The sequence below is a fragment of the Podarcis pityusensis genome (genome assembly GCF_964106645.2).
Source record: "Podarcis pityusensis genome assembly, chromosome: 11".
In the NCBI taxonomy this organism is placed as follows: domain Eukaryota; kingdom Metazoa; phylum Chordata; class Lepidosauria; order Squamata; family Lacertidae; genus Podarcis; species Podarcis pityusensis.
In genome coordinates, this window is record NC_138036.1 from 31,107,283 (window position 1) to 31,134,633 (window position 27,351).

At 44.4% G+C, this 27,351-nt stretch overlaps 1 protein-coding gene across 4 annotated transcripts in view; it reads right to left on the minus strand.

The window, feature by feature from the left end:
* The window catches only part of ACOT12 (acyl-CoA thioesterase 12), a 182,306-nt gene that overhangs the window by 5,454 nt on the left and 149,501 nt on the right, over window positions 1–27,351 (minus strand). Inside the window, exons 1-13 of one of the 4 annotated variants that reach the window (XM_080972753.1) lie at window positions 26,989–27,243; window positions 23,593–23,620; window positions 18,594–18,635; window positions 13,508–13,568; window positions 11,814–11,915; window positions 10,757–10,892; window positions 8,816–8,972; window positions 6,433–6,552; window positions 5,519–5,669; window positions 4,967–5,022; window positions 2,922–2,985; window positions 2,141–2,227; window positions 831–962 (exon numbers count right to left, since the gene is read on the minus strand). In XM_080972753.1, coding sequence (XP_080828879.1) covers window positions 831–962; window positions 2,141–2,227; window positions 2,922–2,985; window positions 4,967–5,022; window positions 5,519–5,669; window positions 6,433–6,552; window positions 8,816–8,972; window positions 10,757–10,892; window positions 11,814–11,915; window positions 13,508–13,568; window positions 18,594–18,635; window positions 23,593–23,603 — 1,119 coding nt within the window. In that variant the 5' untranslated portion in view covers window positions 23,604–23,620; window positions 26,989–27,243. Of the gene's footprint in view, window positions 1–830; window positions 963–2,140; window positions 2,228–2,921; window positions 2,986–4,966; window positions 5,023–5,518; window positions 5,670–6,432; window positions 6,553–8,815; window positions 8,973–10,756; window positions 10,893–11,813; window positions 11,916–13,507; window positions 13,569–18,593; window positions 18,636–23,592; window positions 23,621–26,988; window positions 27,244–27,351 lie in introns of those variants that run through there. The other 3 variants (XM_080972751.1, XM_080972752.1, XM_080972754.1) reach the window with 3 other exon arrangements.

Genomic DNA, 27,351 nt, shown 5'->3' on the forward strand with positions numbered 1-27,351 from the left:
CTATGTGCTGCAGTCCCCCCTGTTTTTCAAAATCCCATTCATGGACCCCTTACTTTAGAAAATATTGGTCTCTCTATGGTAGTTTTTGTTATGTGAATGGTGCCACAGACCCCCTGGGTGGATTACGCGGACCACCAATTGGGAACCACTGGAAGAGAACACTCTAAGAGAATATTGCTATAATTTTACAGTGCAATCCTACTCCCTCAATGTTGATGGCTGGAGGGGGTGGGGGCAGGATACTCCATAGATGGAGAAGCATGTTGCTGGTGGGGGGGGGGTTCCTTCACAATGGAAGCCCCAGTGCACCCTGTAGGGTAGGAAACCAGCTGCTGCCAGTAAAAAGGTAAACGTAAAGGGACCCCTGACCATTACGTCCAGTCGTGGCCAACTCTGGGGTTGCGGCGCGCATCTCGCTCTATAGGCTGAGGGAGCCGGCGTACAGCTTCTGGGTCATGTGGCCAGCATGACTAAGCCGCTTCTGGCGAACCAGAGCAGCGCACAGAAACGCCGTTTACCTTCCCAACATAGCGGTCCCTATTTATCTACTTGCACTTTGACATGCTTTCAAACTGCTAGGTTGGCAGGAGCAGGGACCAAGCAACGGGAGTTCACCACGTCGCGGGAATTCGGACCGTCAACCTTCTGATTGGCAAGTCCTAGGCTCTGTGGTTTAACCCACAGCGCCACCCGCGTCCCAAAATGGACTGTTTTAGCACATATTGTTAGCAGTTTTTGATCAGATATGTTAACTCCAAAACCTCTTGGATCACATAAGAGGCCCAGGTGGAGATGGTGCAGCAATTTTTTAAGGAAAAACGGCCCCCCACCTTCTTCGCTGGCCAGTGTGGGCTGGCGGGGTTTCGGATGTGGTGATCCACTCCGATCCATTTTGCTTTTCGCGGGCTGGGGTTAGGATTGCTATGCCCATTAAGTTTCAGCGATGAACAGAGTGGATATAGCTAGAGATATAAAGAATAAAAGCAAATAGGAGCTAAATTATGCAAGGAAAAGAGACAAACTGGACTTGGGAGCTGTGACAGTAGATTTGATCTATCAGTTTTGCTGTAGGCAGAAGGAGCATAATAGTGGCCGGGCTATTGATATAAGTGGTTCTAGATATGATCATCTGAAGGAATATCTCAAAAATACTTTGACCCATATTAACCTGTTTGATCCTTGAGAAGCCTGTTCTGTGTTGCCCAGACATCTGAAGTATATAGATTGGGCATGACAGACAGGACCTTTCCTCTGGGATAGGCAAAAAAAAAAGAAAAAAAGAAAAAAAAAGAAAAAGAAAAAGAAAAAAGCAACATATCTGCCAAAGGAAGCCTGCCTGGCCCTACTACTGCTCACATTTTGACGAAAAATTAAAATGTTTTGTTTGTTTGTTTATTTGTTTGCAACAGGCTTTTTGGGGTACTGCTTCTTCTTTTTTTAATGACTGCTGGCTTAATTTATACAATGTTTGAAATATTTCTTGAATTGCTTTTTTGCTGCCTTGCTTTTTTTGTATAGTTGCAAGGAAATGCTGAAAGTATTGTTATTATTCATCTACTTGAAGAAGAAAAAATTGGGACTCATGTTTTATATCAATACTGTATACTGTTACTTCCAATTGATTCATAAAAATACTATATAATGTTTATCTATTCCAAACAGAGGTCAGACATCGGTTATCCAAAAGCACAAATCATTTCAGGTTAGTTTTACTGGGAAACTGTCACAACTGAGAATATGTGTTTCTTTCTCAACCGACCAGACTCAAAATCTTCAGCAGAAAAAAACCAATGTCACATGAATAGTCACATGATCCATGTGAACAATTTGACATTCAAAGCGTGTCTTCTAGCAGCATACTAATTAGCAGTCATAGAAAGGGGGAGAAGGGAGTTAGTTAAAAATGTACATTTTGATTTCGAAGAGGAAGCAGACAAATAATTTTAACAGTTTTAGAAAATACCTTAACAGCTGCAGCTTTTAAATTGCAGAAATGTAGAGGACAGTGTCTGAGATAAAATTAATGACACATAATTACTTTGTCGACTAAAAGGTCTCATTGTATTGGGACTTTCCATTCATATTAATTCTTTGAATTGGTAGGGAATTGTGTGTGTCTCCTGCACAATTGAGTACTTACGTAGTCCAGGCTAGTGCTAATCATTTCCCATCCAGGCTTTGCTGCCAGAACAGTCAATGCTGTAACATTGCTTTCGATTTTGTCTGCCTAAAACACAAAGCAAGGTAGTAACCAATGAGGGAAAATGTACAAGGCACAGAAATTCCTATAATTTCTGGAATTTGGTTGCAAAACAAATATTGTGTTCTCTCTCTCTCTCCTCTTGAAAAAGACAGTGTCTGAACTGAACCTTTTCAACAGTAGGAGTATAACTCTCATGATGATCAAGGTCATTCTGTTTAAAGGAGACTAATTTGTGGTTGTGTACACGTCATGTGTAAAAAGCATATGCCTTTTCTCAAAGAATTCTGGGAACTGTAGTTGGTTAATTCTGTGAGATTTAAACTACGGTTCCCAGAATTGTATGTGTGTGCTTTAAATGTATTGTGTGTATACAGCTATGTTTCACTGATCAATTAAACCAGGAGTAGACAGCCTATGATCCTTGCCCTAATTCCCATGTGTGGCAAGGAAAGGAAAGATGAGGAGGAAGGGTTGTGGCGGCAGGAAAAAAGAGGAAAAAGGAGTAGTCTGGTCCCACTTAATGCCAGTATATGGCCAAATTTCTGTGACTTGTTATAGGAAATATCCCAGATATTCTCCTACAATTATGATTATAATTAAATATCAGGAGACAGTAAACAAAGAAAAATACAATCATCTTACACCCAATTTTTGACAATCAGGGCCATACACTTAATCCCTTAATGAATATTATATATGCAAATGTTACTGATGTTACCTGATTGCCTCTGTCCCAGAAATCAAGTGTGCAATTGTTTTCCTGGTTCAAAAGAATGTATTTCCTGTAGTTGATACAATGCGGAAAGAAGGCCAAAAGTAAGCTTAGGAAATCCTCAGGGGGGGAATTCATTGTTGAGCGATTTGATTGTGCAGTCAGCGCAAGCATGCTGCAGCTAGCAAATGCTTAGTTCTTATAATTTGCAACAATCAGAACTAGGGTTGCCAGGTCCTTGTCTGGAGATTTGCCAGGTGTAGTTAACCAAAATTCAAAGATAACCATTGTGCGGATGACAGAGGGGATGGGAACAGGTTCACATAAACTAGCCCCGCCCTTGACCTTGTGATGGTTGGCTCTTTTGTACATATAAGCTATAAATGCATAGACTCCACATATGCAATCTGCGTCCTGCAAAACTAGGGTTGTATCAAATTTAATTATACTCGGACTCTTCTTCTTTGGCGATCACTCGTAGCTGAGTAAGCTTGTCTTCCATGAACACGGTCTTAACAGTGAGTCCAATTTTGGATCCATACATCCTTCCACAGTGGGGGCATAGGTTTCCGGGTGAGAGTTGATCAAGGTGAGGATTTGCCAACTGTGCCATCCTCATAGGACGCTTTACACTTTCATTCTGAGTTCAAGCGTCTTCAAAGTCCACGTTATAGGTAGGTAGCCGTGTTGGTCTGCTGTAGTTGAAACAAAATTAAAAAATTCCTTCCAGTAGCACCTTAGAGACCAACTAAGTTTGTTATTGGTATGAGCTTTCATGTGCATGCACACTTCTTCAGATACACTGAAACAGAAGTCACCAGACCATGACACCTTTGGTAAAGACTGTTCTCCAATTAGAACGCCCGCAGACCAATGTTTCCCAATTGTCGGTGTTTATACTACATTTTTTTAGATTTGCCTTGAGAAAGTCTATAAACCTCTTTGTTGACCACCAGAATTACGCTTTCCATTTTTAAGTTCAGAATAGAGTAGTTGCTTTGGAAGACTATAATCAGGCATCTGAACAACATGACCAGTCCAACGAAGTTGATGTTGAAGAATCATTGCTTTGACACGTGATCTTTGCTTCTTCCAGTACACTGACATTAGTTCACCTGTCTTCCCAAGTGATATGTATTTTTTTTTCCAGAGATGCCATTGATGGAATCTTTTGAGGAGATGGAGAAGGCGTTTTAAGTGGTCCATGTTTCACAAGCATACAGTAAGGTTGGTAGTGCAATAGCTTTGTTAACATGCATTTTGGTTTCCCTGCGAATGTCCCGATCCTCAAACACTCTGCACTTCAGTCAGGAGAAAGCTGCACTTACAGAGCTCAGGCAATGCTGGATTTTGGCATCAGTGTCGGCTCTTGTGGAAAGATAACTGCCCAGGTAGGAGAAGTGATCAACAAATAGATCCACTGGAATTAATGGACTTAAATTGGTCATGAGTATGGTTGATGTTGGTTACAACCCTAGTTATCTACAAGGGGTTCTTAAATGCTCTAAGGCACTGAGATAGGACACAGGCACTTTACTTCCCAATTTTTCCTCCACCAGCATGGGAAAAAATTACCCAGCATAACACTTAAGGTAGGAGACAAGAGTTCCACCTGCTACTTTCTGTTATATTGCCTTGGAACATTAAAGCTGTCATCTCCAGACAAGGTGCAACAATCCTGCTCAAACATCAAACTGTTCATTAAAACAGACTTCTTTACCAGAGCTTATTAAACACAACATGTTATGGACATGCATGTCTGGAAAAAGTTAGGAAAAATCCTAACTATACCCTCACTCCCATAACAATCCCACATGGAGGAAGAGATTCCAGAATCTGTTGTGTTCAAAGCCGGATTTATATCACATTACTGTACACCAAAATGATTTTGTGTACAATCTGTGAGGAACGTCTCATGCACTGATGTTTTCTGTTGACGTTTCACAAACCAAACATGATCAGCTCTACAATAGCAGCTGAGAAACAACATCAGCTGTACTGTTAATGGCATTTTAAACATTTATGCTGTCTTTGGGGCTTACTTACTGTACCTGGCTAATCTAATTTTCTTCCGTGCAATAGCTCCATGATATCGCCTTAAACCATCCTTTGCAATGAACAAAGCAAGAAAAAAATAATAATTAGTTATAAATTTTACATTGTAGTTTTGCTAATTTTCAGAATAGCGGACAGATTGAATATAACAAGCTTTTTTTAAAGAGCATAACACAGACTTTACTGTGAAGCCAACCATCTAAATAAAATGTCTAAGTTAACTACAATACTGTCTGAAAAGTATCATTCTGGTTTTTCTTAGGATCACAAAACTACCACGACTCCTTTTACCTGAGACTGGCAGAGTATTTCAGTCCTTGGCTATGAGTTCAATAATCGTCTTCTAGATGAAATATTAATCCAAAGCACTTTAGAATTAGTGCCCCTTATGGGACAAAAATGATTTATATATTTTTCATCTTACAAAACTCAAATAAATATTCACTTCTCCTACTGGTATACTATCCATTTCATAATTTCTAAATTAATAATCTGATTATCTTGTTTATGTATACAGTTGTTCTCTCACTATTTTTTTAAAGGTTCACCTTTGTAATAGATTTGACTCTGGGGAAGGTAATAAGTTCTCCATGTTCATTTACAGCATTAAAAATTAAAAAGGCACTGTTGATATGCCGAGCTTGGCCTTTGGCCCATTCCTCACAATTGAAGGCCTCAACACGAACTCCAACTTCAATGCTGAAAAAGAAGAGCTTTCAGTTAATTTAGAAGCTGGGGTGCGACAGATGCAGCATTGAATTACAGTATACAGAGAAGCTACAAGCTGGTTTTTTTTAAAGGAGGAAATAAATTATTATACCTGCCAGCTTATACAGGTGAGCCTAAGATCTATTGATCTAAATAGGGCATTTCTGTGCAGACATGCATGGGACTGGACTCTAAGGATCCAACCCTATGAATACTTTTATATTTCTTGATCTCTAAAGTACATCAGATGTTAGTTAGGCTCTCACACCAGATGTTATGACATGACATACAACTTCCTATTCTGTGATGAGATTTACTGATTTGCTTGGGTCTGTTACTACTGGGCTAGGATAACACATAATAACTGGTCAAAGGGAATGCGTATGAATAATGGAGCATACATACAAGAAACTACAATCTCCAGTTGTTGTACAATAAACAGAGGGGAAATATCTGAATATGAATTTTTAATACTTATGTTCTTGCTAGTGTAACACAGAATGGTATAATTTCAAACTACCAGGGCTTTTTTCCCCCACTTGGAACTCGCTGGAACTCAGTCTTGGCACCTCTCAGGTGGGGACCATTGCCATTATAAGAGAACAAGTGAGGAGTTTGTGGTGACTTCTGGCACCTATTTTTTCTAGAAAAATAGCACTGCAGACTACATTTTAATTTTTATATTCTTTATGCAAATTGAAACTGAAGCATTTTAGACCACACAGTAGCATTAAGATAGAGACAAGCTTATTACCTTTTCTGAAAAGTATTGTTAACTATAGCATTGAAAACCAGGCGGTCACCAACAGTTGAAGGTCCCCGGAATTTAAACATATCTACAGATTTCAAAGTCGGATGCAGCCTACACAGGCGACTGAAGGAGGAAAAAGGAAAGCAAATTAAAATACATATATTATCGTGCTATTTCTTTTCATATCAATGCAACATTTCAGTATTTCTATGCAACAAACTAAGTCTATAAAATGGAAATTCCAAGTTTATAGCTTATACTGGTTTTAATAAAGGTTTGGGAGTAGAAACATTCTCTTCAGTTGGAACTTGAGGCATTTGAGAATTGTGGTTTCCGGTATCTGTATCTATTATTTAAAGGGGGGGAGGGGGGACTGTTTGGCTTAGCTCTTCCATACATTAAGTGCTATTTTTCTTCATTCGTTCATTCATTTATTTGATGTATCATTTCCCATGAAACATCTCAAATCGATTTACAGTATAATGAGGTATATAAGACAGTTACATATATAAAAACAGTTAAAAACAATTGAGTACAGAAACAATTTCTTAAAAAAATTATAAACACTGGTATTTCTTTGCCTGTTTTGTCTGCCTCTCAATATATTGCTGCCAAACACATCACGGGTGGAGGGACGAGGGTCTGTGCCAATGTTTGGGCACCAGGTGAATCAAGGAGGCAGACCCAAATGTGACTTTGGTGTGACTGCACCCATTTGGGGGCATAGGTCTGGCCACCCCTCAAGGTATTGTTGCTGAACTCTGCGCAAAGGTTCTTGAGGTTAGTATATTCATTGAAGTTTGGACACTAAGTGCAATTTTGAATCGAGATGGTGAAATGAAACATGACTTTGTAGTGACTTCACTTGATTTTTGATGTGATGGGTCCAAACTCAAAAAAACACTCCATTTTTTTTTCAAAAAACAAGGTTTTTTTTAGTTTCTAAAACAATCCCAGGCAGTGCTAGGCTCACTAGTCCCTATATATGAAAGGGAAAAAAATTAAGTCCTTGTGTGAGTTTATTTTAACAGCATGAATCTTTTTAAAAGAATATGCTGAGAATTAGGTATTGTTTTGTTGTGGTGGTGTTGTTGTAGGGCTGAAATTTCTTCCTAACCTTTGCTTAGCTTAGAGATAATACTGTTTTGCACCATTATTTATCTTTAGCCTTAACTCAATTACCCTTTATGATGTACCAGAATTGTTAAGCGTGCACAATTATCTGTTTCTAATTAATTGAATTGTGCATCTTTATAATGCATTCAAATTACTTTGGTTTTCATTAGGAATAATTTGCTCCTCCTATTTAAATTGCTAAATATCTCATTTGCAATACAACAATAAAGATAGAAGCAGATTAATGTCAAGAACGGAGGTGTAAATGTGTAGATGAAGTTTGCAATCTTTTTTCACTGTTAGGCCTAAAAACCTGATATTATTTTGCTAGAAAGGTAAGCCCATATTTTTACAGACATGGTGTACCTGAAAGACCAAATCTCATTCTAGCAGATTGCTGTTGAGTTCAGCATCGACATTGGTTGGTTAGTATCACAGTATTAAAAGAGGATATATATATAAAAAACCCCTGTCTGAGCATATATTCAGTTTGTTCTTTGAGTACTGCTTGCTTTTATAAACCTCATTCTCATTCCTTGTAAGCCTGTGGTCATAGCAACTCTAACTGGCACCTTCAAAGGTCAAATCTAATTGTAAGTTGTTTTACAAAAGCTTTGCAGCAAGGTCAGCTATTTGTCAAGCAAAATAGACAGCTCTCTGTCACTGTTTAGCACTGTTTCTCCTACATTTTGGCTCATCACTTTTAAGTGCAAAAAAGAAATATTTTCAGCGTCTGATGTGTTATTTTGCTGCAGCTAAACCCAACTTCCATTCTTCTGGACCAGATTTATTGCAGAGTTATTTGGGAACCATTTATAGATACAGATATATAAATGAGGTTGTGTGCTTACATATAAATGCCGCTCACTTGGGTCATTGGTGTTATGACCGTGTAAAACCTGTGACAGATTTGCAATTTTATTAAAATGAGCTGTTTATCCAGTAACAAAGGAAAGTCAGTTATTATTGGTATAACTTCAGGTTACAAATCAGAGCTACATGAATAATGAATGGGAATGACACATCCAGCACCCTGGCAATGAATCAGGCCCACTGGTGTGTGAAGGGAATTCTAATAGAAATTCTTGTCTCACACACACAAAGAGAGAGAGAGCTACATGTACCAAGCAACAGGGGGATGATGGAATTCTCTGCGTGATTAGATGAACATTAAACTAGTAGACAAAGAGAAAGAAAGAAACCTTGCATTTCTCACTAGGCCTGCCCAGTAACGTGTAACACGGAAGGATGCTGAATAAAAAAATGGTACCTTGCTGAAATAACGGCCACTGTCTCCATCCAAGCCATAATTTGGCCACCAAATGTATTTCCTTGATGATTGGCATGCGGAGGCAAGACAAGTTCAGTGCTCTGCACATGGGTGAGATCTGTGGAAATTGCACCTTCTTCTTGATTGCAAACCTGTTCTGAAATGTATGAAGTGAATAGCCAAGGATGTTAGTGAAATGACAGACCAGTCATACTGTGGCTGCCACTGCCCTATGTCTTAGGAATAAAGCAGCTTCACTGAAATCAGCAGGGTGACTTTGTAAGGTATGTATCCCATAAGACAATTCCAAAAGAGTTTATGGCTGTTATGAGAGCATAGAATACAGGTAATGTCGGGCTAGTTGGTTGACCCTGTTCTCTAATACTGTCAGGCTAAAATTCATACTATGTGAGCTTATTAGAATTTGGATCATATAAATATATGTTTTAAAAGACAGAAATTGGACTACAGGTCTATTTAATACCCATAATTCAACAGGGGAAGGAGGAATCTGTCTTCCAGGGTGAAGAGCTCTCTAGCAAAGCAAGATCTTTATATTTCAAAAAAAATGCCAATCATGCTAATCTGTCACATGATCCCACTTGACCTGAATTAAGTGTTTGGCTTCTGCCCCACTTACATCTGTTTTATAACCCCTGTGTTGTAGCTTGGATTCATCTGAGCGCTTTGCACTTTGGACCTACTTATCAAGTTGTACAATTTGTATTTAGAAGACAAATTCCACCTTGCTTTGTGAACTTTGTGGATGTTTCATTGAAAGCAATCTTAGCACAAGATAATTTAACACTTTACTTTTTTTGCTCTTTATCACTGTTAAGCCAGTGCTGGCTATGGTAGTGTGTTTTAAGGAGAAAAACTGCTTTACGGTGTCACAGTGTGCTGCTTCTTCTTTTTTAAAAACATGAGCATGTGCGGTTCCATAGGTTGAAATGTCCTATATTGATTTCATCTGGTCCAGGGTTTTCCAATCTTGGGTCTCCAACTACTTTTGGACTACAGTTCCCATCATCCCTGACCACTGTTTCTGCTAGCTAGGTATGATGGGAGTTGTAGTCCCAAAACAGCTGGAGACCCAAGTTTGGGTACCCCTGATTTAGTCTAAGATAATTGCTAAAACTATGCATCCTGCCCAAAAGGACTTTGTAAGTTTTAAAGGTTATGAGTGCAAAACATTTTCCAACATGGATAGTTTAAGTTTATGGAAACAACACTACAGTATATGCAACCACGTTGGGCCATTAGCAAATTAGCATAATACCAAATGGACTCACCATTTATGCATTTCTGCCACACCCACCTCCCTGCTGCCCTACACCTCCTGCTACTAGTAAACAACAGTGACCCATGTACTGGGACGCTAGTGTTGCAGATCTACCCCACCTTCTGACCAAAGTGAGGGGGCAGATGGTAGGGGAGGGGTGTGAAATGTGCGTCTGAGTGATGAGCTCAAGGCACTTTGTATGCGTAGCTAACTTTTATTGGGATCTAATGGGGAATAGGAGATCTGTATGCTCTACTTTGTACTCTATTTGTCAATAAACCAAATATTATAAAATGCCTTAAGTTTCCAGAGATAGGAAACTCCATAGGAACCCAATCTGGATAATGCTTCCCTGAAACTCCTCACCACTTGGAAATGGGAAGAACACAGCAATGTTTTAGCTGTCCCCCATGTCATTATCTTCCAGGATCTAATTTAAGACATACTTGTTTGTTCCATTGGCACATAGCTGGACTGGTGTTCAATAGTCCAGGTGTTGCAGTCTGCTGCACTGTGTTTCATTGCTGATATTGGTTTGAATTATATGGTTTGAATTATATTTTATGCTGACCTCATTTTAATGGTTATTGTGAGGCCCCCTGGATACCTACGGGTGGAAGGGTAGGATACAAGAATAATAAAAAATTCTAATGACTAACCACTATTCATGCCACATTCTTCCACCAGGTTCTTACAGACGCGTTCATGATCCAGTCGGATTTTTCTTCTCTCAGCAGCCAAGGTGTGCTCGAGAGAATCCTGTGCAGTGACGAACTCCACTGGTTTTAAATCAACCTGAACAAATTAAGATTTTTTAAAAAGGATTGTAAAAGTAAATTCTACTTTTATTTTATTATTTTATTTTATTACCTACCCTTTACCCTAAGTTCTCAGGGTGAGTTATTTACAAGTGAAAATACAGCATTAAAAGCAGTTTTAAACTTACAATAAAAAATGCAACCACAAACAACAGTGTGGGTCCTGAAAATATCCTGAAAATACAGTATACATTTCAGGTGTCAAAGCCCTGGGTAAAGAGGTGTGTCTTCATTATCTGAACAACAGCAAAGTCTGCACCTCATTCTGCCACTTTTGTATTAAGCTGCATTAATAATTGGTAAGAAGAGATAACATACCAACAGTATCTTGACATGCATTTGCTCACATTCCGGATTTACCAAATGTTGGTTATTTATTTACACACTGGCGGAGGAAGAGGAGTGCGGGGGGAATGCACTGTCCCCGGCAGTGCAATCCCGGTGGGGTGCCATCGCGGCTGTCCCCCGCCCACGCTGGGCACCATGCCCCCACAGGTGGTGTGCCACGCCCCCAGGACACACACCAGCCCCGCCCCCACCTGCTCTCCGCCCCCCGGTGCCAGAGTATTTACACACACAGATACACACGTCTTAAAATCAACCTAAACTAAAATTTGTCTCAGAAAACAGAACTAGAAATGCAATGCGTAGCAGGCACTGAATGCAATGAAATTGTGGCACTTCCCCTAGCTAGCCCACTGTCAAATTACCGCAGTAAAAGTTTCTGATGCATGTTTGCCCACTACAATTCTTCAGCGGTGCTACTACTCTGCTGTCAGACAAACAATATTAGTACAAATTATGTAAGGGTAAGCTGCCATGAACACCACAATTTGCTTTACAGACCATTCTGGAATCCACGTTAAACAAAGGACCATTTTTGAACGAAATATATCACCTTGCCATTATGTACTGGTTTTGCCACATATGTAGAGAAAGCCACACAAATCAGTTTTTGGAAGGTGGTAAGAGGATCTTGCAATGTAACTTTGACACCAACCTACATGCAAATGGAAACAACACCACCGGATTACTAGGAGTTATATAATTTAGAACTGGTTTATGTAATAATACTAGCACTCCCTTCATCTTAATAAAGAGCTGAGCTCACCAACTGGTTTCATAATTATGTTATTATCTCCATTGCTTCCCAAGTGTCTTAACAGTACAATCCTATGTTACATCTACTACTACTACTACTACTACTACTAATAAATTTATTATTTATACCCCACCCATCTGGCTGAGTTTCCCCAGCCACTCTGGGTGGCTTGGCTCCCAACAGAATATTCAAAACACAATAAAACATCAAACATTAAAAACTTCCCTAAACAGGGCTGCCTTCAGAGGTCTTCTAAAAGTCAGATAGTTGTTTACTTCCTTGACATCTGAAAGGAGGGCATTCCACAGGGCGGGCACCACTACTGAGACGGCCCTCTGCCTGGTTCCCTGTAACCTCACTTCTCACAGTGAGGGAACCGCCAGAAGGCCTTCAGAGCTGGACCTCAGTGTCCAGACTGAATGATGGGGGTCGAGACGCTCCTTCAGGTAAACTGGAGTTCAGTTTGGATGCTCAGAGATACCGACTGAGTTCAGCGGGACCTATTCTCTGCTAAGTGTGAGCAGTACTGTAAACCTAAGTAGAAGTGCTGATTCTATAAAATGTTGATGGGTGGCTAATTTTAAAGGGGGTGGGGTGCTGAAAGGAGGGAGGAAACACTTGGGCCATTTTCAGTCAATATTTATTGATTTATTAAATTTATGTCCTGCCTTTCCTCCAAGGAGCTGAAGGAGAATACAGTACATGGTTCTCCAGATTCTCACAGCATCCTGTGAGGTTGGTTAGACTGAGACTGGTGCAAGGTCTTCCAGCAAACTTTGAATTGACTGAGGATTTGAATCAAGGTCTCTTCAGTCCTAGTCCAACCCTCTAAACATTATATCACACTACGCTCTTTATAGCTTTTATAGTCTTTGTCGTGCATGACTAAACCCCATAAAAACTAATATAGACTTGAGGGCACATTTTGAACTGATAAGCCTGCAGATGTTCTGTATTTATGAACTTTTTCATTCAGTTTCAGTGCTCAACTCTTTAACAAACTGTTGGAACAAAATGTTTTGAGAAAGAAGAATGTAAACATTTAAAAATTAGCAGTGTACTGTGGCAGATACCGGTTCACTTGAAAGAGAAGCCAGAGGTAGTTCTGCATAAAGAGTACAAGTGTTTGGTGACCACAAAAGTTGTCAGAGAGTCTATTTTGCGAGAGTGGATCTACTGAAACAGTACCATGGACATAGCCTCTGAGAAAGTCAATAGCTCTGGGCAGCTAAGGGGCCCTGGGGTATGTTTTGGACCTGTAACCAGGGGGTAGAAGACAAGAGTCATGTTGTGGCAATAAATGATTATGAAATGTAGAGAAGGAGATAAAAACTAATGAGAGAGATTTGAGTCCCTGCTCAATACATCTATTGGCGATGGCCATTTACTTAACATGAATTCATTCTTTCATTTGTTTCATTCTGCCTATATAGCACCATATATAATCTCAGCTTAAAAACACACCAAGACAAACAAATGCAGTCTCTTACCTCCATACTCGTAGTGAATGCCCGGTTTACCTTAGCATTAATGCTGATAATCTGTCCGACTCTATTAACAGAAAAAAGCACCATAATTTCATTATACAAAAACAGAATATTATAAGCTGTTCCAGGCCTTTACTGGCCCTGATCTAGCAATGGCAACATGACACTGCTGGCTACTGCATGGCCAGCCATCAATACCAGAGAGAGAGAGGGGTATTGGCAGAAATAAAGCATTTTGGCTCTGCAGGGCAATGGCAAGGAAGGTGACGCTGCTTGGTCAGCCTCTGCCCACTGTCCACAGGCAAGCTGCTGAACACTTATCATAGAACCATAAGGTAAAGGTAAAGGGACCCCTGACCATTAGGTCCAGTCGTGGCCGACTCTGGGGTTGTGGCGCTCATCTCGCTTTATTGGCCGAGGGAGCCGGCGTACAGCTTCCGGGTCATGTGGCCAGCATGACTAAGCCGCTTCTGGCAAACCAGAGCAGCGCACGGAAACACCGTTTACCTTCCCGCCAGAGCAGTACCTATTTATCTACTTGCACTTTGACGTGCTTTTGAACTGCTAGGTTGGCAGGAGCTGGGACCGAGCAATGGGAGCTCACCCCGTCGCGGGGATTCGAACCGCCAACCTTCTGATCGGCAAGCCCTAGGCTCTGTGGTTTAACCCACAGCGCCACCCACGTCCCTCACGACAGAAAGAGTAGCAGGTCTTAATTGGAGCCTATTTCAGCATGGTATATAACCCTGGGCCTGGAATTTGGTTTTCATTGCCAGGATCCACACATGTGAAGTACCGACAAAGAAAGGCTATCTCAGCCTTGGATCAGGCACTCTCGCCTGACTGCAAATGGTAACAGGAAATTCCATTAGGTATGTGGGAGGTCCGGCGAATGAGAGGTTGAACATTCTGTCCTTCCTCTGCACCTAGCATGGAAACCGAGTGAGCTGTCCTGCTCTGGTTTGCTGTAGGAGGGGCAGGACTCTCTGTTCCTCCTCTACCAGCACTTCATCATGCTAGTAGAATTTTTTTGCAGCTTAGAAACTTTTGTGGACATAAAAACATAAGAAGAGCCTGCCGGGTCAGGTCCATGGCCCATCTAGTCCAATATCCTATTCTGACAGTGGCCAGCAAGATGCCTATGGGGAACCAGCAAGCAGGACACAAACACAAGAGAGCCCTCCCCTCTTGCAGTTTCCCACAAAGAGCATTCAGAAGCATCACTGCCTCCAACTCTGCAGGGAGAGCAGAACCGTGATGGCTAGTAGCCTCCTCTTCCACTAGTTTACCTAATCCTCTTTTAAAGCTATCTGTTGCTGGCCATCACCGTGGCCAGTTTTAACTATGCGCTGCATAAAGAGGTGCTTTCATTTATCTTATTTTGCAAGGCTGGAGCCATTTCCACACATTATGTTGCTGGTGCTACGGTTGCTTTTCTTGTCGTTAGTCCTTTAGGAGCATAAGAAGCTATCTTACGCCAGGTAAATGTATTTATTTTGTCCAGTATTGTCTACTTCACCTAGCAGTGGTTCTATAGGGCCTCAGGTAGAGGTCTTTCATATCACTTGCTACCCATTTCTTTTAACTGGTGATGCCTGGGGCCAAACATGCTATCACTTCACCTTGAATTTCATACAACTATGTGGTTCTGGCTTATTCTTATATTTATGTCAGGGAAACCCTTTATTTTCAGAGTATCTCCCTGAAATGCTTAGAATCTAATCTTGTTCTCCAGAACCCAGAGCTCCTGAAGGATGGCGTGTGAACACTATCTAAACATTCTTTAAAAAGTCATTGTAAGGCCAGGGGCATCCCATCTATGGTTAATAATTCTGTTTATATATATATAAAGGAAGTTCCGTTGTCACTGTTGAAAAGTACCCCGAAAGCCACTTGCTCTGAACAGAGGCTCTGGGAATTGGAATTCAGGGAACATTGCAGTGTCACAGACCATTGCATTCTCATTTGTAACTGATGGGGACCTTTTGAAGTGTAGCAGGCTGAATGCTCTCAGTAAGGGTACACAAAGAAAATGCAAAAAGAGAAGGAAATCTAAACTACAAACTTATGTAAAATAGTCACTGCTGATGAATTCACACGGTGTACAAACACAAACAACAATGTTTGTTCTTTAATGGGGGGGGGGAAGCTGTTTTCCCTGTAGGCAGGTTAGGTGAGGGGGGCCATATATAAGTAGCAGATTTTACTCACACAGGATGGATATTCAAAAATTCCAACATCTCAACGACAAAGCAAGGAGCATAAAAACCTGGAACAGTTACAGTTTGTCTATGCAGGGAGGAGAAATACCTAAACCAGCTTGGGGGGCATTTGCAGGGAGAATTGGCGGGGAGGGAAGAGTTAAGGTTTCCCTTGCCTCCCAATTCTCCCCAGTGATTCCATCACATTCATCTTACAACAGAAACATGGGGTTGGGCACCTCCTATTTCTCTTTTGATTTCTAGTCTTTGGTGCTTTAGGAGTTGACAGGCCAAAACATAGTTGCAGGAGTAATAATTATACCAACTACTACTACTACTACTACTACTGTTCTGATTTGGAGTGCAAGAGCTGAAGGAATAAGATGCATTGCTCTTAATTCATTGTGCAAAAATCACATTGTTACAAGTAACTTTCTCCTATACTTCAGGAGCAGCCAACATGGCACCCTCTGGATACTGTTGGAATCCAACTCAAAGCCAGCAGAGCCACCGGTCAGGAATTATGGGAGTTGGAATCCAACAACACATAGAGGCACCATGTTGGCTACTACTTCTATATTCCTTGTGGATTAAAGAAACACAGCTAATTTCTTGGGAAATGGGAATGTAGAAGACTTGGGGACATCTTGTTTTTGGCTTAGGAACAACATACAGTCCAAGCATATCCCAGAAATAAGCTCCACTGCATTCCATAGGACTTGGGCTGCGTGCATGCTTGTTTATTCAGCATCTAGTGCACTCCTCCATCTTGTCATTTCTTCTGAAATACTGTGTTTTGAGGCTTCCCTACCCCAATACCACGGGACGCAGGTGGCGCTGTGGGTTAAACCACAGAGCCTAGGACTTGCTGATCAGAAGGTCGGCGGTTTGAATTCCCACGACGGGGTGAGCTCCCGTTGCTCAGTCCCTGCTCCTGCCAACCTTGCAGTTTGAAAGCACATCAAAGTGCAAGTAGATAAAAAGGTACCGCTCCAGTGAGAAGGTAAATGGTGTTTCCATGCGCTGCTCTGGTTCACCAGAAGCGGCTTAGTCATGCTGGCCACATGACCCGGAAGCTGTACACTGGCTCCCTCGGCCAATAAAGCGAGATGAGTGCCGCAACCTCAGAGTCGGTCGCAACTGGACCTAATGGTTCAGGGGTCTCTTTATCTTTACTCCAATACCAGCTTGAATTGAGAAAAAGAATGACCTAGCTGCATTTTAAGCCACTAATGAGTACACACGAATCTCAATGGGGGGGGGGGGAGCTGTGTGAAAAGTGATTCACGCAACACTATAACTGGAGCATCACTGTAAATATATTATTGTTTCTTCATACCAGAGGTAACTGCTGCAATATGAACTTGCTGTGCATGGATATGGCACCTACATATGTATTTGTGCTCACAAAGTTGTGCCATTTAGAAAATACTGCATGAACCCATCAGGCCTTGCTCCTCAGGAAAACACAGACTTGTAGTCTAAAATCCCACAGAAGTTAATAATTGCATTTGCCATCATTCCGTACTTTTACAACACAGCAGAAAGAAATGTTATCTTAGTTTTCAAAATTAATGAACATTAACATTAATTATAAATGCTTTTAAAGTTAATTAACACTCAGGTGGAAGGTTAACTTCATAAAACTGCCAGACTTCTCCCACATTAACAATAGAGACAAACAGTTGACTGGCAAAAATTGCTCGCTATTAGCTTCAGAGGGGAACACCCCCCCCCCTTATTTCTGGAAGTTAAAAGCAAAATATATTTCTTGAGTTGCATGCACTTTTATGAATCCATTAAATGCATAATCTTTGAAAATGGGGGGGGGGGGGAATGCCAATTTATGACTTCTTACGCATGAATGCCACTCATTGTCATATCAAGAAAAACATTGTAAGATTTTTTTTTAAGTGGTTTCCTTTCTCAGTAAATGGTTGTATTTGTAGACAAACTTGTATCCCTAGCAGGCACTCCTATCTGAACTCCCCGCTCCCCCAACTCACACACCCCTATCCTTGGGCTATGCCCCTCCCCATGCCCTCCTTGAGTGTCCATGTTTATTTGAACTATGATCATAATACTTGCTTAGCTAAATGCAGAATTGAGGTGTGTGTGTGTGTTGGATTTCAACACGGCTGGAATGTAACCTACTGTACAAAGGTAAGAGCCTCATATGTTCCTCCACCTCCTCCTGCATCTGGCCCTTGTCCACTATTGTCATGAGGCCCATAGCTGTCAACTTACAGATTTGAAAATAAGGGACCAACAGCCTCGAAAATAAGGGATCAGCAGCCAAAATAAGGGATTTTCAGCTTCTGAGCCCCTCCAAGCCAAAGGCAGAAAGCCCAGCCAGCAGCCAAACGAAGCCTCAAGCGGTGGTTCCCACAGCGCAGCAACCCGGCAAAGGGGATGCAGCAAGGAAAACCACCGTCACCTCTCCGCTGGGAAGCGCTGAGCAAAGGCGACGCAGGCAACGCGGCCAATTTGATCGGCACAAGGCATGTGTCGTTCTTAGACTCCTTATTGGGTGAGCAACGCAGCCAAGCAACACAGTTGGGGCCTCCCTCCTCCCTGGCCGGCAGGGAGGGAGAGAGAGGAGCTGCTTCCTTTGAAACCCGGGAAATTTAAGGGACATCATCAATAAGGGACAGCAGCGGGACACAGCGCTGGGATAAGGGACTTTCCCACCAAATAAGGAACAACTGACAGCTATGATGAGGCCCCATGACAGAACATGGTCCTCAGGCTGAGAGAAGCTGCCCACCCTTAAGAGAATCATCTCCTATGTTCACTGGACCAATTTTTAATGTTCTGGTTAATCTCTGTTACACAGAAAATAAAAGAAGGCTGTGAAAAGTGTTGATAATAACTATTTGAAGGTATACCTGGCAGTTTCTTCAAACTGAATGTCATCCACCGATGCTGTCACACAGGGTGAAATATACTCAGAGTCGCAAAGTGATTTCATGCTCTTTATTCAGCTCATAGTGGTGAGGAGGAATGAATAAATGTCCCCTCACAGTATCTGCTTTATATACATTATTTACACAATGGGCTGCACATGATTGGCTAATTCTGGAATTCTACTGTAAGCCAATCAGGTTGTGGATTCACTTCTATCTGGAGCAGGATTGGGTGGTTCCTGCCAACCAATCATACTGCTGCATTGTTCTAGGACCAATCAGACTGCTGCATTCTGAATCCTATTGTTCTAGGACCAATCAGACTGCTGCCTTTTGGATCCTATTGTTCTAGGACCAATCAGACTGCTACAGTTTGGATCCTATTCAACTCAGTACATAACACCCCTCCCCTCTAAGTTCCAGTCCTGCCCGGGAGGTCGCATTCATAGTCCTCAAGGTATGCCGGCGGCCTACGTGTGCGTTGTGGCCTGGGGTGTTCCCTGGTCCGGGCTCCGGGTTCTGGCTCGTGTTCCAAGGATGCTGGCTGTGATGCGGCTGTTTGGTCTGGTGCAACCGGCTCGCTCAGTCGTGGTTCTGGTTCCGGTGTCCTTTCGGCCTCACGGGTCCTCTCTGTATTTACTGATTCTGCCTCTCCTGCTGGCCCCTCCTGCTCTATGGGCCTCACTGCCCCGCTGTTCCCTTGGGACTCCTCTGACCTGTCCTCCTCCTGGTTTTCTCCCGGGAATCGTCGCCGTATCTGGTCGCAGTGGCGGCGCCAGCATTGCCCCCCATCCGTTAGCACCTCGTACGACACGGGGCCAGTGACCCTGGTGATTGTGGCGGGTACCCATGCTGGGCCTGCCCCAAAATTCTTTGCGTACACTGGGTCCTGGGCCTCGAAGGTCCGGGGGTTCCTGCCTTCCCCCACCACTATCTCATCCTGAGCTCTATCGGGGTGAAGGCGGTCCAATCTGATTGCAAGGCGCCGACCCATTAGTAGTTCAGCGGGGCTCCGGCCAGTCGTTGAGCTGGGGGTGCTGTGCTGTGCTAGAAGGAATGTGGCAAGGCGGTACTCCCAGTCCCCTTGCGTCATGCGGCGAAGGGTGTCCTTGGTGGTCCGCACCATGCGTTCTGCTTGGCCATTGGTGGCAGGGTGGAACGGCGCCGAACGGATGTGGCGGATGGCGTTCTGCGCTGTGAAGGTTTGGAATTCTCCTGACGTAAATGCAGTCCCGTTGTCTGAGACGAGAGTGTCAGGGAGCCCGTGGGTTGCAAACAGCCTGCGTAGTACCCGGATGGCTGCGGACGTGGAAGTGGACGGTACCAGTGCGACTTCCAGCCATTTGGTGTAGGAGTCCACCACTATGAAGAATGTTTTCCCCTGAAAGGGGCCAGCGAAATCCACATGCAGGCGTGACCATGGTGCTCGGGCGGACTCCCAGGACTGGACTGGGGCCCTTGGGGGATCTGGGCGGGATTCTTGGCAGGCCTGGCAGTGTTTGACCCAGGCCTCTATCTCTCCATCGATCCCCGGCCACCACACATAACTCCTGGCAAGGGCCTTCATTCTTACTACCCCTGGATGTGTCTCGTGTAGGGCTGTGAGGACCCTTTTGCGGAGGGGCTGGGGAACAACGACTCTGCTTCCCCATAACAGGCACCCCTTGTGGGCCGACAGTTCATGTTTGCGGGTTGTGTAGCCGGCGAATTCTGGCCCGGGGCTGCTGCTGGGCCATCCCCTCCACACCCAGTCCAGGACCCGGGAGATGACCCTATCTTTCTTGGAATGGTGTGCAACTTCTTGTGCCTGAATGGGGCGGTCGGGAAGCAGCTCCAGGCTCATAACCTCTTGTGCAGGTGCTGGGTCAGGGCCTGTTTCCGGTAGTGGTAGCCTGCTGAGGGCGTCCGCATGGCCCATCGCCTTCCCAGGTCGGTGAATCAGTGCATACTGGTAGCTGGCAAGGAAAATTGACCACCTGAGGACGCGAGGAGACAGCACTTGGGGGGTCTGCTTTTCGGGGGCAAACAAGCCAAGCAACGGCTTGTGGTCAGTCACCACGGTGAAGGGCCGCCCGTACAAGAAATCATGGAATTTTTTTACTCCCTTTACGATTGCCAGACCCTCCTTGTCGATTTGCGAGTAGTTCCGCTCGGTTGTGTTGAGTGTCTGGGAAAAGTACGCCACCGGTACCTCTCTTCCATCCGGGAGTTGGTGCCCCAGGACAGCTCCAATGCCATAGGGTGAGGCGTCGCATGCTAGCACCACCGGCAGCCTCTCGTCGAAGTGTGCCAAGACCGAGTTTGAGACAAGCAAGTCCTTGACTGCCTGGAATGCGGCCTCCTGGCGCTGGCCCCACACCCAAGGGGCCCGCTTGTCCAGGAGTCTGTGTAGGGGCTCCGCTACCGCCGCCTTGTGGGGAAGGAAGGAATGGTAAAAGTTCAATAGCCCCAAGAAGGCCTGAAGTTCAGTCTTGCTCTTGGGCGCTGGGGCATCACAAATGGCCCGTACCTTGTCCCCAGTCGGGTGGACCCCTTCTGCGTCCACCATAAATCCCAGAAAGTCCACCTGAGGCACTCCTAGTAGACATTTTTCCCGCTTCACCTTGAGACCCGCCGTCTGGAAACGGTGCAGAACGGTGCGGAGGCGGTCCTCAAACTCCTCTGGTGTGGGGCCGGCAATCAACACATCATCGAAGAAGGGGGTGACGCCAGGAATCCCTTTAAGGAGAGAGTCCATTATATTCTGGAATATGCCTGGTGCCACGCTGACACCGAATTGCAGCCGCTTTACCCTGAACGCTCCTCTGTGCGTCACAATCGTCTGTGCCTCTGCTGTGGCCTCATCTACTGGCAGCTGTTGATATGCTTGGGCCAAGTCCAGCTTGCCAAAAATTTTCGACCCAGCCAGGGTGGCAAGGACATGGCTGACCACTGGCACTGGGTATGCGTGGGCCGTGAGGGCCTTGTTTATGGTACATTTGTAGTCTGCGCAGATGCGGACCGAACCATTAGGCTTGACGGGTGTGACGATTGGGGTTTCCCAGGGAGCATTAGGCACCGGCTCCAGCACTCCTTGCTCTACGAGTCGGTCCAATTCCTCGTCTATACGGGGTTTCAAGGCGAACGGGACCCGGCGGGCCTTGAGCCTGACCGGTCGTACTGCGGGGTCAAGCTGTAGCGCAATGGGGGGGCCCGTATACTGTCCCAATTTCCCATCGAAAACCCCTGGAAATTCCTTGCATATGGCGTCCACGTCCACTTGTAAGCTAGTGTGGTTCACCCCGGTGACAGCTAGCCCCAGTGGTCCAAACCATGCCAATCCCAGTAAGCTAATGTAGGGGCCCTTGACCACAAGCAAGTCCAGTTGCCGCGTCCGCCCTCGGTATTGCACCCTGAAGGTCCCCACCCCCATTGTGGGGACCTTACGTTTCTGGAAGTCCCGGAGGGTGAATGGGGCCGGCCTGAGTTTGGGACCCCCAGTGGGACACAGTTTCCTTAAGGTCCTTGCCGAGATTATGGATAGAGTTGAACCCGTGTCAAGCTCCATGCGGCATGGGGCCCCCTCTATCTGTACCTCTACATAAATTTTCTCTACGTTGGGGTGGGGCAACTGGTATACCTGGAAGTCCGTGAGCTCCGTCGAGTTGCCTTGGTGCGTTGGGCCCCGGGACCTGGGGCTCTTGGATTGGTCATCTGATGCCTGGTGTCGGGTGGGCCGAGCCCGACACACCCGGGCGATGTGTCCCGATTTTCTGCACTGCCTGCACTCTGCGTTGCGGAAACGGCAGGTCCTCCTCTCGTGACTCTCCCCGCAGCTTGCGCAGTTCCCTCCTTCTCGTCGAGGCAGCTGTGGTCTGTGCGCTGCTTGAGTGCGCTGCTGTACTCGGTGCACCTCCTCCCTGTCGGATCCTGAGTCGTCGGTGAGGTCTTCATGGTGGACCCTTGGTTGGGATGGCAGGCTCGGCCGTGCCTCTTGGGTCGACCTCTCGGCAGCTTCTGTTGCCAGGGCCTCCTCCAGAGCGACCTGGAACGTTAGGTCCTTCTTAGCGTAGAGGCGTCGTTGCAGCTTCTCATCCTTCAGGCCACCGACGAGGCGGTCACGAAGCATGTTCTCCAGCTCTGAGAAGTTGCAGAACCGGGCGGCTTGGCGGAGAGAGGTCACAAACCCAGTTATGGTTTCCCCAGGGGCTTGCCGCTTTGCGTAGAAGGCATTTCGACGAGCCACCACTGAGGGCTGCGGCGAAAAGTGCCCCTTCAGCTGTTCCATTATTGTTTTGTATGGAACAGTAGCGACGTCTTCAGGCGCAAGGAGAGCCCGGGCGATTTCAAACGTCTCCTCTCCGCAGACGCTGAAGAATATCGCCCTCTTCTTGGCGTCTTCTTCGTCGGTGACCCCTTTGGCTTCTAGGAGGAAGGTGAAACGGGAGGCGTACGCTTCCCAGTCTCCAGATGCTGGGTTGAATGGCGAGAAGCTGCTGTTGGCTGCCATTCTGAGTTCCTTGTGCCCCGGAGCTGAAGCCTGGATACACGGTGCGAGGCAGCGGTGCGGCAGTTGGCGGTGCTGCGGTGCTGTGTGTGGCAGTCAGCTCAGCGGGATCCCATCCTCGTCGCCAGTGAAATATACTCAGAGTCGCAAAGTGATTTCATGCTCTTTATTCAGCTCATAGTGGTGAGGAGGAATGAATAAATGTCCCCTCACAGTATCTGCTTTATATACATTATTTACACAATGGGCTGCACATGATTGGCTAATTCTGGAATTCTACTGTAAGCCAATCAGGTTGTGGATTCACTTCTATCTGGAGCAGGATTGGGTGGTTCCTGCCAACCAATCATACTGCTGCATTGTTCTAGGACCAATCAGACTGCTGCATTCTGAATCCTATTGTTCTAGGACCAATCAGACTGCTGCCTTTTGGATCCTATTGTTCTAGGACCAATCAGACTGCTACAGTTTGGATCCTATTCAACTCAGTACATAACACAGGGCATGCCAGCGTGTTTCTCAGCTTGAAAGAAAAGGCAATTATAAACATGTAAGCAATTATAAGTTTTCTCTCAACATGCCTTTGCCCTTAAGCATGGTTAATTTGGTTGTCTTCTAAGGGCCACTTCACACATAGGATGCTTTCCTTCCAAAGATACACATTGTTAATCATAGAATTGTAGAGCTGGAAGGGACTCCCAGATGGTCATTCAACCTCTGCTTAAAAACCTCTAAGGAACGAGAGTCCACCACCTCCCTAGGGAGTCTGTTCCAATCTCCTTTCTTGTAGCTTGAATCCATTGGTTCAGTTCCTACCCTTTGGAGCAGGAGAAACCAAGCTTGTTCCATCCTCCATGTCACAGCCCTTTAGCTATTTGAAGATGGCTATCCTTTCTCCCCTCAGCCTCCTCTTTACCAGGCTAAATGTACCCAAATCCCTCAAGCATTCCTTATAAGGCTTGGTTTCCAGACACTTGATCATCTTGGTTGCCCTCCTCTGCACACATTCCAGCTTGTCAACATCCTTCTTAAATTGTGGTGTCCAGAACTGGACACAGTGCTCCAGGTGTGGTCTGACCAAAACAGAACAGAGTGGTACCATTTCTTCCCTTCATCGGGACACTATACTTCTGTTGATGCAGCCTAAAACAGCATTTGCTTTTTTTGTTGCTGCATCACACTGGTGACTTACATTATGCTTGTGGTCCATTAACTCTGCTAGATCCTTTTCACATGTACTACTGGCAATCTAGGTGTCCTCCATCTTATATTTGTGCTTCTGGTTCTTCCTGCCTAAGTGCAGAACCTTACATTTGTCCCTATTGAAATTCATCTTCTTAGTTGGGCCCAGTTAAGGTCATATTGAATCCAGATTTTGTCTTCTGTGGTACTGGCTACCCCATCTGGTTTTGTTATCCTGCATCTATTTTATCGCATTTACCAGTTCCAACTGCAGCTTCACAACAAGCATACATGTTCTCTCCCCGCCCCCCACCAAAATCTATAAATTCTATTCATTTGTTAAGATTTATAGATTGCTTCATGACAACACTCTCTAAATGGCTTACATAGCAAGATTATCAATAAAACACAACTGAAATCCACAAAACTGTTTTCTTAAAAATTATACGTAAGGATATTAGTCCAGCAGCCCAATTACTGTGGTCAACTGGAGGCCTGTGGGAAGCCCACAAGCAGCTCCTGAATGCAACAGCACCCTTCCCACTTGCGATTCCTTGCAAATGATATTCAGAGGCAGTATATGCCTCCGACAACTGAAGCAGAACACTGTCATGATCTTTAACAGCCAGAGAGCCAGAATTTGTCTAATCATCTTTTAAACCCAATGAGAACACGAAACTGGGCAATCTGTGAACTAGATATAAGGGTACTGGTGAGATAGTGCTTGAAATAATTTACAGCCTCTTGAGTAATGCTTAACTTCCAAAGGAAAAAATGGCAAACTCCCCCCCCCCCCCATTTATCTTTTAACATTTGTAGCCTACTGTTCCTCCAAGGACTTTAGGATATTTATAGAATATTCTCCATTTCATCCTCATAATAACCCTGTGAGGTTCATCAGGGTAGCCAGGCTTCAGATTTCTCAGAAGCTTGTTTTTTAATTATTTGAACCCTAAGATCTACCAGGTAGAGTCAGGTGCAAAAGGCATGCAGGATGCCTCTGAGCCTAGGGATTTTGTTTTCAGTATCAGAACTGAACTCAGGTCACATCCACACCATACATTTTAAGCACATGGCTTCTTCCCCCAAGAATTCTGGAGGTTGCAGTTTGCTAATCCGAACTGTAGCACTCTCTGTGGGGAACAGGCAGTACAGATGGTCATCCTGCATTGGGTTTCCCAATATAGAGCACCTGCACCATCTCTCGTTTTTAGCCAGCTCACTTTCAATACTCCCCACTTTCTCCCATGAGTATCTTAGATTCAAATAGCCTTTTCTGTTACACACACTCTCTGGCACAACAGTGGTATCGGATCTAACCTCACTGGCAAACTGGTCATTCAGGAAAACATTTCCAGTCCTATGTTACACCGAGAGAACACCAACCAATCATTCCTGACTATTAGCAAGCAATTGGCTTAACTAAGGAATGTCATCCAACAACTGTAACCATATACCAATCTTCATGGAGAGAGAAACTGACCTGGTGGATAGAGTGCATGTGTTCAGTAGCTGTCTTGTGCAAGTTCAAAGAAAACAGTACAGGCAAATGCAGGATGCAGAACATGGGTTTCTGGTGAATGCTGTTTAATTCTACTGCTGGCGTTGTATACAAATGTGTGAAAAATATGGCTTGCTCACTGTGGTGCCCATAGCCACAATAGCAGTCTTGAGGACTTTTCCTGGTGCCCAAGAAGCCCCTGAGTATTCTTTCTGGATCCTCATAATTTTTACAAGAGATACCCTCAAAACAACCAACAATTCAAAAGTCACCTCTCTATCTACAGAGGGTGTTCTGTGATTTGTTGGTGGGTTGTTGTCATCTTTAGTAAAAATTATGAAGATCCTTTAGGATCTCTGCCGTATGTGTGTGTGTGTTGGCAAGCACTGGATATGTGCTGTTGGATGTGAAATATACCACTGTAAGATGGGGGGGGGGGGGTCCTTTGTAAAATCATACAAGTTCAAGAGACTGCATTTTAATTCTACTGCTTCCAACTTTTGTCCAGAGGCCATAAAGGCGCGCGCGCACACACACACACACACACACAGATTCTCTTTTTGTCTTTTGTGGGGAATGGCCCAGGGCAGAGAACCTACTTGAAGGGTGGTGCACATGGCACTCTCTCAAAATTCCAAATTTGTCCATGGTGACCCCCTAGCTTAATAACTCTTTCCTACCTCATTGGAGAGTTGTGACAAAAAAGATAAAATCATTCAGTAACTGGGGTTATATAAAAGAGAATAATGAACCTGTTTTAATTTTTAAAGCTGTGAAATCCCTCAATTCTTTACCGACAAAATGAGTATTGTAATTAAGCTAGTTTGCATTACAAATGCTTCAGTGTACCTCACAGCCTTATTGAAGGAAGAAAAAACCTCTGGAAGTTGCAAGTGCCAGCATAATAATCATATAATTCTAGAATGATACCATACTGAGAGAGGGAGAAATACAACTTTACTAATATTTTTGTGCTTCTTAGTATCTGCTAATGAGCACAATTGGATTTATGCTGGCACTATGCAATCCTAAACCCACCCACCTGGAAGTAAGCCTCCATGAATTCAATAGGACTTACCTCTGAGTAGATATACTTAGGATTGCAGTATAAGGAGCTGCCAGCACCAATCTACCCATGTCTCCTCAGAAATAAGTCCCATTGAGTTCAACAGGGTTTCCTCCCAGGAGAAATTGGCACCTGGCCTTACCTGACACTGCAAATCCTCGCTTCCCAAACTGAGGATACTGTGCAAAGGAGGTACGTAGTTACAGCATCATAGTTACAGGATTGGGCTTGCTGTCTCTTATTACTTGCGAGACAAGTAAAAAAATCCATCGTTTGCGCCCTATCTCCACCTGTTAAGTGGATAAGAGCTGCACCAGTAGACTTTCTGCCTGTGCCATGCAACTCTTAGAAGGCCTGGAAGAGGTGGTGAACAGCCAGGCACCGTCGCTATCTTGGACCTCGCCAGAGACGAAGGGGCCAGAAGTACCCGCTGCTGCGCGTCCGTCCCCCCCCCCCCGCCCTGAGGGTCACCCTGAATGCCTGAAGCAGGTGGGTGGGAGAAGGG